The following is a 9,956-nucleotide window of genomic DNA, read 5'->3' as shown; positions in this document are numbered from 1 at the left end:
TTATATTATATTATATTATATTATATTATATTATATTATATTACTTTGCATATTATATTGTGTGAAAGTATAAAGCCTAACATATAGACTTCTGTTATTCAAGTAAAATTTTATGTGGAAGAAAGTAGTTTTTTTCTTTGATTGGTGACTTAACTAATATGCATACTCTGTCTTCTAATGAAGAAATGGTGGACTGACACTGCTTGTGTAGATGTTTGCCTGCATCGCTGTGCAATTTCCCCAAAATTTTCAGTTTCTGTTTGTTTCTTCATATTAAATTTGATATTTTTAATAATGGTATATGTTATATACAAAACATTTTAGGAGCTTAAGTTTAAAGTTGTTTCAGTGATAATTATTCAAATGACTATTGATGGCGGTTGTTACACTCCTATTTTTCCATAGACTTAAGTCATTCACTCTTGTATTATGTTTGTTTTTAATTTAATTTTAAATAAAAACTGTTATGTTAGATATTAAATTTTTGTTTGGCAGTTGTTTTCTGTAAAAATTTTTAACCCAGAATCATATTAATGCTGCCCCCTATGAAATTGAGTGTGGGCACATTCACTTGAGCATAGACTACCTTGCAGTCCTATAGAAAAGCGACCCTCCCTTCCCAAATAGCCATCAACAACCAGTAGGAGTGGACTTTGGAAGACTTCTGCACTCCATGCTGGAATCTTTTAACTGGCTTGATCTTGTACAGTAGATAAGCACTGTTGCTGTGGGTCATGTGCAACAGCCATGCCATGTCAAGAGGGAAGCATTTCACAACACTCCTCCCTGTCTTCTGTTTCTTACATTCATTCTACCTGTCATGAGCTTTGGTGGATGGAACTATTACAGATGGCCTATCTAAGGCGCAGCAAGTACTCAGTTGCTTATTCCCAGCTTTGAACAGTAATGTGTCTGCATTAACTATGGCACACTGCATTAAGACACTTCTCTGGATGAGTTATTTAACCATGTTGCTGATAGCTTATTGCCTTCCATCATTTCTAGTGATATCAATTTTTTTCTCTTTTAGATGTATTTATTTATTTATTTATTTACTATTTATTATTTAATAATTAATAAATTATTTATTTATCTTTTTCTGGATTCTTTGAAGGTTTTTCCTTTACCAAAACCAAAGTATGCCTACTGTTAATTTTTTTAAGAAGTTTTAATGGTTATTTTTCTTAAATGAGAGACCTGCCGTCTTTTGTTAGCTTTAGCTTTGTTAGCACGTTTTTACAGTGCTTCTGGAATAATATTTTCTCATCTTCTAAGTTCCCTATTAAAGATGTTGTACCATGTCCCATGTCCCATGTATTTAAATATATGGGTTTATTTCTGTTTCACATCTTCTCTTACCTCCTTTTCTTCAAGTTACATTTCCTTTTGACAGCTCACTTCACTATTCTAGTATCTTCAGTTAAGTCCACTTATTAATTTTATTCAGCACATTTTCCAGTTTTGAAGTTTTATCTATTTTTTATAGATTTTTTTTCTCCATCTGTACTGTTTAACATTTAAGTTTTATTTACTTGAAAGCTGTATTTTGCTGTTTTTCCTCTGTTGTCCCTCATTTCCTCTTTGCCTTTCATTAATTTGGTTTTGGCGCTTCCATCTGCTTATGTTTGGTAAGTGATGGACATTTTGTGTGAAAATCTTTGACAATACTGCTTCCAGAAAGTATTGTTCTTAACCCATTTTTGGGATCAAATGAGGATTGAGTTCTAAGGTTGAGGAAAGTAGCCTCACTTTGGTTTGCCCATATGTGAAGACATAATATCAGGTGTCTAACATGAAAGCATGTTCTCTGAAGGACCTGTGGTCCGATTTCCTCTCCAACCACTATGAAACTTGTGGAATCTTTCTTTCTTTCTTTCTTTCTTTCTTTCTTTCTTTCTTTCTTTCTTTCCCTATCTATCTATCTATCTATCTATCTATCTATCTATCTATCTATCTATCTATCTATCTTTTGCTAGCCTTTTAACTTGCTGCTTTCTACTTAGCATATCAATGTCATACCTTTTGGCCTTTCCCATATATCTTTTGGAAGACTTGAGTAGAAGCATTATTGAAAATGTCAGGATCCCCTCAAAATGAGCTTATTCTTCAGGTTTCCCAATTTTTGTTCTGCATATCTTCATTTGTTATTCATATACATTTTTCCATTCTGGATGGTTCGTTACAGTCAGGTTATATTAAAACCAGAAATTGTCAGTTCACCTTTTCCATTATTTTATGACCTTCCCAAAGCATGAACAAAATTGTCTTAAAGAAGTACATGATAAAATTTTTGCCTAAAGTAACAGAAATAGTATTTATTGAGTTTTGAAAAATTACAGGCCCCTACTTGTCAAGTATTTTGTTTAGTGTACTATAAAGGTTAACTGGAAAGTCACACTTCTCCAAAACAGATACCTGACATATGATTTATAGTATTTCATCCTGGAAGAAGACATGAACACACATATGTCATTAAACTGGTGTAGGAGAGATGGTATTTTTGATTTAATAGCTGAAAAAATATCAAGTTGTAAAAAAATGAAAATACAGAAAATTATAGTAAAGAACATTCACACTACTCAGTCTCTTTAAATAAGCATTTCTGTTTTACTTTTCCAGTACATGTACATAGTGCCTGCGTAGTAGTGTTGTGTAATTCTAGAAATTCTACTTCTAGTTTTTTTTTATCACATTTCACTTCATGGTAATTTTAATGTTAATTTATATTGTTCTTTAGTTTATGCTTTGAAAGACTAATAATTTCAATTTTGTAAAAAATATACTCGTGATTAATCTGGCAGAATAAAATACCCACTTCTCTAAATTAAAAATCATGATAATCTTAAATTATGCTTTTTAAAAGTTGGTATAAATATTTTAACATTTTAAGTTTCTTAATAACTTTTTCTTTCTTTCTTTCTTTTTTCTGTGTATGTGTGTTCCAAGGCCAAACTGTTTTCAGATAGTAGTTCAGCACTTTAGTGAAGAACATTACATATTTTACTTTGCAGGAGAAACTCCAGAACAAGCAGAGGTAAGATCACTATTTCCTAAACTGTTGAGATCTTTGTACTCGCCTGACTTTTCTAATTCCCTAGAGTAGAAACCTATCATGGTAGCCAGGCACGGTGGCACATACCTGTAATCCCAGCATTCAGGTAGCCACAGGCATCAGGTCTTTATGAATTTGAGCCCAGCCTGATCTACAAAGGACAGCCAGAACTACACAGAGAAACCATGTTTTGAAAAACCAAAAAAATCTGTGATACAGTGTTATGAAAGCATGTCTGAAATCTTAGTATTTTAACAAGTGTGCAACTCCATTTAAAATTTTGTTGTTCTTGGTCTTTTTTTCTTTTTAACATACAGTGAAGGGTTATTAGTAATGAAAAGTGTCCTTTAAAATTGACCACTGAATGAATTAAGTTGAGGCTAATCATTTAAAATCATTATACTTCTGTAAGATAGAGGTGTTGTCACTATAATCCTAAAGTAAGCCAGCCACTTATGGCTGTTTTCTGAGGAGACTGAAAAATAAACAGCATTAAAAGTGCACGAAAGTGGCTGTGTTGGCAGTAGACTATCATCTGCCAGGCCTAGATATGAATCAGATGACTGTAATAGTGTGGGTCCTAAATAAGTCCCTTGACTTAGAAAGTAGTAAAACTATTAAGAGTGAGAGAACTATTATTACTTTGTTTTTTCTTTCATTTTGCAGAAATGAAATTACAGAAAGACAGTGAAGTATATTGAGACTAGGGACAGAAATAATAAGTATGAAGTAAATTGATAATTGGATAAACTCATGTCTGTTTTTAACACTTGTTTTGTTTTTTTATTTTGGTTTTTGTTTTTTGTAGGATTGGATGAAAGGTTTGCAAGCATTTTGCAGTTTACGGAAAAGTAGCCCAGGGACATCTAATAAACGCCTTCGTCAGGTGAAACTTATTGTGTATGACTTGTAACAGTCTAATTTTCATACCACTTTGCTCTTTTTCTTTTGCTAACAATCCTTTCCTTCCTTCCTTCCTTCCTTCCTTCCTTCCTTCCTTCCTTCCTTCCTTCCTTCCTTCCTTCCTTTTCTTTTATTTCTCTTTCCCTCCTATCCCTCCTACCCCCTTTCTCCCTTCCCCTTCCTTGGCAAGGTTTCTCTGTGTAGCCTGGCTGTCCTGGACTTGCTTTGGAGATCATACTGGTCTCAAACTCAGAGATCCACCTACCTCTGCCTTCCTGGGTGCTGGGATTACAGCCATGCACCACTGTGCCTGGCTTGCTAACATTTCTTTAGAGTATAAAGTTAGTCTTTCAGGTATTTTATATCTTTGCTGTCACTTCCTGACTTAGTAGCAAATTCTTTTATCAAGGAGAGTTCTTTATATTTGTACTCTCATTCCTAGTCTACTGTGCCGTCTTTTAAATAAATACAGAGCATTATTTTAAAAACAATTCAAAGGTAGACAGGTACTTCTGCAAAGGTAATCATACCAACAGCAGAATCCATGAAAACTTTGTTTTTTAAGACTGACTGTATGATTTGTATAGTCTTACTAAATTTGTATAATCTTACTAAAACCTTAACCTTGCCTATACTTTTGTATATAGGAAGTTGAGATAAACTTCTTTTCCTAGGTATGTACTGTGCTATACTTTTTCTTAAATGTTTTTATTGTTAGAGATAGGGTTTCTGTGTGTAGCTCAAGCTGGGATCAAGCTTATAGTGATCCACTGGCAGGAGTCTCCTGAATGCTAAAATTATAATGTAAGTCACATAAACTCACTTAGTGCTTGTTTCTTGCCCTTCATGTCTGTCTTTCCCTCCCTACCTCCTTTCCTTTTTTTTTCTTCCTTTCTTCCTTTTGTTGTTTCATTAAAGTGATCTCAAGATAATTAGAAGTAATAAAATAGTGATGGGGTTAGGATTTTGAAGAAAGTCAAGACAGTATATATGTATGAAGCAGAGTGACCTCTAGTAATTAATATTTCCGGTAAGCTTGTTGAATTTAACATACTGTTTTATTGGAAGTATATAAAATAGTTTTTGTTTAGGTAAGTAAGTACTCTTTGTAATATAAACCCTGGCCTTTGTCCTAAGGACATATAAATATAAATATATAAAAATATATAGATATATAATTATATCTAATGTATAGAAATTGTCACATATGTTTATACATATATAATTGCAGCTAATATCTTGAGCTCTTTTAAGGTGTCAGTTTATTTGCTGTGTGTTTATGGATTGCTTCCAATCTTAACATGGCACATGAAAAAGGTGGGGCACAGAGACTTGTTCTAAGTAACAAAATTGACAGTAAAGAGAAAGAGTAGGATCAGTCTGGCACCCCCACTGGTAATAAATTAGTTTCTCAGAATGTATCTTTTCTGTAGCCTCAGAAGGTATTGTCAATATCTTACTAGAACTTTAGACTCTTGATTGGTGGTGGTGTGTGCCTTTAATCCAGTGTTTGGGAGGCAGAGGCAGGTGGAAACCAGTCTTGTGTACCCAGAGAATGCCAGGACAGCCAGATCAAAACAGAGAAACTTGTTCAAAAACAAAAACAAAAAAGAAAGGAAAACCTCAGCCATAGGATTCTTAAAGTAGTGAAATCTAAACCTTCTCGTAAGCATACTATGATATTTGCTGATTAGCAAAGCCTATTTTTTTGATATATTAAGAAAAATAAGCTATTTTTTATTTTTGAAACTTCATATATAGGTTTTGAAATGTTGCATTTGAATTTCTGTGTTCTCTTTAGGTCAGCAGCCTTGTTTTACATATTGAAGAAGCCCATAAACTACCAGTAAAACACTTTACTAATCCATATTGTAACATCTACTTGAATAGCGTCCAAGTAGCAAAAACTCACGCAAGGGAGGGGCAAAACCCAGTATGGTCAGAGGAGTTTGTTTTTGAGTAAGTTACATTTTGTTATATTCAGTTTTTAGAATCATATTTTCCTCCTACTGTTCATATATAAAGTATCTGTTTAAGTTTCTGTTGTTGTCTAGGTGTCTTTTTAATTTTTTTATTATTATCATTTATTACAATTTATTCAATTTGTATACCAGCTGTGTCTCCCTCCCTCATCTCCTCCAAATCCCACCCTCCCTCCCTTTTCTCCCTAATGCCCCTACCCTAGTCTACTGATAAATTAGTTCTTCCTCCCCTTCTCTTTGACCCTAGCCTATCAGGTCTCATCAGGAGTGATTGCATTGTCTTCCTCTGTAGCCTAGCAAGGAGGCACCCTCAGGAGGAGGTGATTAGAAAGCCTGTCACTGAATTCATGCCAGAGAAAGCTTCTGACTCCTTATTGGGGGACCCACTTGGATACTGAATCTATGGGATACATCTGAGCCAAGGTTTAAGGTCCTCTTCATTAATTGTCCTTGGTTGGGGAATCAGTCTCTACAGGTACCCCTAGGCTGAGTTTTTTTTTGTTGTTGTTGTTTTTATTTTGTTTTTGAATCTGTTGGTCTCCTTTTGGAGATTCTGTCTCCTCCAGGTCTTTCTACCTCCCAGTTCTTTCATAAAATTCCATGCATTCTCTCTATGAGTCTAAGCCTCTGCTTAGATACCTCGATCAGTAGAATCTTTCAGAGACCATCTCTGTGGTAGGTTCTGGTCCTACTCCCTCGTTTCTCCTTCTTCCAGTGTCTATTGCATTTGTCCTTCTGAATGAGGATTGAGCAACATCCCTGGGATCTTCCTTGTTTAGCTTCTTTAGGAGTATAGATTTCAGTATGTTTATCCTGTATTAAATGGTTAATATTCATTTACAAGTGAGTATATACCATGTGTGTTTTTCTGATTCTGGGTTACCTCACTCAAGATGATTTTCTCTAGTTCCCACCATTTGCCTGCAAATTTCATGATTTCCTTGTTTTTAATCACCGAGTAGTATTCCATTGTATAAATGTACCACAATTTCTGTATCCATACTTCAGTTCAGGGACATCTAGGTTGTTTTCAGCTACTAGCAATTAAGACTAGATCTGCTACGAACATGATTGAGCAAATATCCTTGTTGTGTACATAAGCATATTTTGGATATATGCCCTGGATTGGTATGGCTGGATCTTGAGGTAGCACTATTCCCAGTCTTCTGAGAAAGCACCAGATTGATTTCCAAAGTGGTTTTAAAAGTTTCCATTGCCATCGGCAATGGAAGAAGATTCCATTTTCTCCACATCCTTTCCAACATGTGTTGTCACTTGAGTTTTTGATCTTAGCCATTCTGATGGATGTAAGGTTAAATCTCAGGGTCATTTCGATTTGCATTTCCATGATAACTAAGGACATTGAACATTTCTTTAAGTGTTTCTTCGCCATTCAGTATTCTTCTACAGAGAATTCTCTGTTTTGCTCTGTACCCCATTTTTTTTTAAATTGGATTACTTGGTTTATTGCTTTCTAACTTGTTTTTTTTTCCTTGTGTTTCTTTATTTATTTATTTATTTTTAACTTTTATTAATTACACTTTATTTATTTTGTATCCCCCCATAAGCTCCTCCCTCCTTCCCTCCTGGTCCCACCCTCCCCCTCTTTCTACATGCATGACCTTCCCCAAGTCCACTGATAGGGGAGGTCCTCCTCTCCTTCTTTTTGATCTTAGTCTGTCAGTTCTCATCAGAAGTGGCTGCATTGTCAGGGTTCTAGGTTATCTCCACGGATAGTCCTTGGTTGGAGTATGAGTCTCTGGGAAGTTCCCTGTGTTCAAATTTCCTTGTTCTGTTGCTCTCCTTGTGGAGTTCCTGTCCTCTCCAGCTCTTACTATTTCCCACTTCTTACATAAAATTCCATTCACTCTGCCCAAAAGTTGGCCATCAGGCTCAGCATCTGCTTTGATAGTTTGCAGGGCAGAGGCTTTCAGAGGCCCTCTGTGGCAGGTTCCTAGGTTGTTTCCGGTTTTCTTTTTCTTCTGATGTCCATTCTCTTTGCCTTTCAAAATAGGGATTGAGCGTTTTTAGTTAGGGTCCTCTCTTTTGCTTAGTTTGTTTATATGTACAGATTTTAGTGGGTTTATTCTATGTTGTATGTTTATATGAGTGAGTATATACCATGTGTGTCTTTTTGCTTCTGGGACAACTCACTCAGGATGATCCTTTCCAGGTCCCACCATTTACCTGCAAATTACATGATTTCCTTATTTTTCATTGCTGAGTAATACTCCATTGTATAGATGTACCACAGTTTCTGCATCCATTCTTCAGTTGAGGGCCATCTAGGCCTAGTACTCATTGGCACAGGAGACAACTTCCTGAACAGAACACCAACAGCACAGGCTCTAAGAGCAACAATCAATAAATGGGACCTCATGAAACTGAAAAGCTTCTGTAAAGCAAAGGACACCGTCATCAAAACAAAGCGACTGCCTACAGATTTGGAAAGAATCTTCACCAACCCTTTATCTGACAGAGGACTCATATCCAGTATATATAAAGAACTAAAGAAGCTGAAAAGCAGCAAACCAAGTAATCCACTTAAAAAATGGGGAACAGAGCTAAACAGAGAATTCTCTGTAGAGGAATATCGAATGGCAGAGAAACACTTAAAGAAATGCTCAACCTCATTAGCCATTAGGGAAATGCAAATCAAAACAACCCTGAGATTTCACCTTACACCCATCAGAATGGCCAAGATGAAAAACTCAAGTGACAACACATGCTGGAGAAGTTGTGGAGAAAGGGGAACCCTTCTCCACTGCTGGTGGGAATGTAAACTTGTACAACCACTCTGGAAAGCAATCTGGCGCTTTCTCAGGAATAGCGCTTCCTGAAGATCCAGCCATACCACTCCTAGGCATATATCCAAAAGAGGCTCAAGTACACAATAAGGACATTTGCTCAACCATGTTTGTAGCAGCTTTATTTGTAATAGTCAGAAGCTGGAAACAGCTTTCTAACTTCTTGAGCTCTTTACATATTCTGGATATTAGCCCTCTGTAAGATACAGGGTTGGTGAAGATCCTTTCACAGTCTGTAGACTTGTTTTGTTCTGACAATGGTGTCCTTTGCTTAACAGAAGCTTTTCAGTTTTATGAGATTCTGTTTATTGATTGTTAATCTTAGAGGCTGTGCTGTTGGTATTCTGTTCAGGAAGTTGTCTCCTGTGCCAGTGAGGTCAAGGCTCTACCCCACTTTTTCTTCTAACAAATTTGGTGTATCTGGTTTTATGTTGAGGTCTTTGATCCACTTGGAATTTAGTTTTTTGCAGGGTGATAAGTATGGATCTATTTGCATTTTTCTACATGTAGACATCCAATTAGACCAGCACCATTAGTTGAATATGCTTATCTTTTTTCCTTTGTATTATTTTGGCTTCTTTGTTAAAAATCAAATACCTGTAGGTGTGTGGGTTTATTTCTGGGTCTTCTGTTCGATTCCATTGATCCACCATTTTCTTTCTATGCCAATACAATACAGTTTTTATTACCATTGCTCTGTAGTACAGCTTGAGATGAGGGATGGAGATACTTCTGTATGATCTGTTGTTGTACAGAATTGTTTTAGCAATTCTGAGTTTTTTGTTTTTCCATATGAAATTGAGAATTGTTCTTTCAAGGTCTGTAAAGAATTGTGTTGGTATTTTGATGGGAATTGCATTGAATCTGTAGATTGCTTTTGGCAGGATGGCCATTTTTCACTATGTTAATCCTATTGATTCATGAGCATGGTAGATCTTCCATCTTCTGATTATCTTCTTCAATGTCTTTCTTCAGAGAGTTGAAGTCTATTTCATAGACATCTTGCACATGCTTGGTTAGAGTCACATTAAGGTACTTTATGTTATTGTGGCTATGGTAAAGTGTGTTCTTTCAATTTCTTTCTCAGCCCTTTTCTCTTTTCTATGCAGGGGGACTACTGATTTTTTTCTGTTAATTTTGTAGCCAGCCACATTAATGAAGGCATTAATCAGCTTCGGCAGTTCTCTGGTAGAATTTTTGGGGTCACTCAAG

The 9,956-nt window shown here is 35.7% G+C and overlaps 1 protein-coding gene across 1 annotated transcript in view; it reads left to right on the top strand.

The window, feature by feature from the left end:
- Window positions 1–9,956, top strand: part of Rasa1 (RAS p21 protein activator 1) — a 100,811-nt gene that overhangs the window by 69,634 nt on the left and 21,221 nt on the right. The window contains exons 12-14 of the mRNA XM_055604063.1: window positions 2,947–3,034; window positions 3,861–3,938; window positions 5,757–5,914. Coding sequence (XP_055460038.1) covers window positions 2,947–3,034; window positions 3,861–3,938; window positions 5,757–5,914 — 324 coding nt within the window. The remainder of the gene's footprint in view (window positions 1–2,946; window positions 3,035–3,860; window positions 3,939–5,756; window positions 5,915–9,956) is intronic.

The sequence above is a fragment of the Psammomys obesus genome, unplaced genomic scaffold (genome assembly GCF_907164565.1).
Source record: "Psammomys obesus unplaced genomic scaffold, mPsaObe1.curated_primary_1811, whole genome shotgun sequence".
In the NCBI taxonomy this organism is placed as follows: Eukaryota; Metazoa; Chordata; class Mammalia; order Rodentia; family Muridae; genus Psammomys; species Psammomys obesus.
This window is presented reverse-complemented; position numbering and strand designations above follow the sequence as displayed.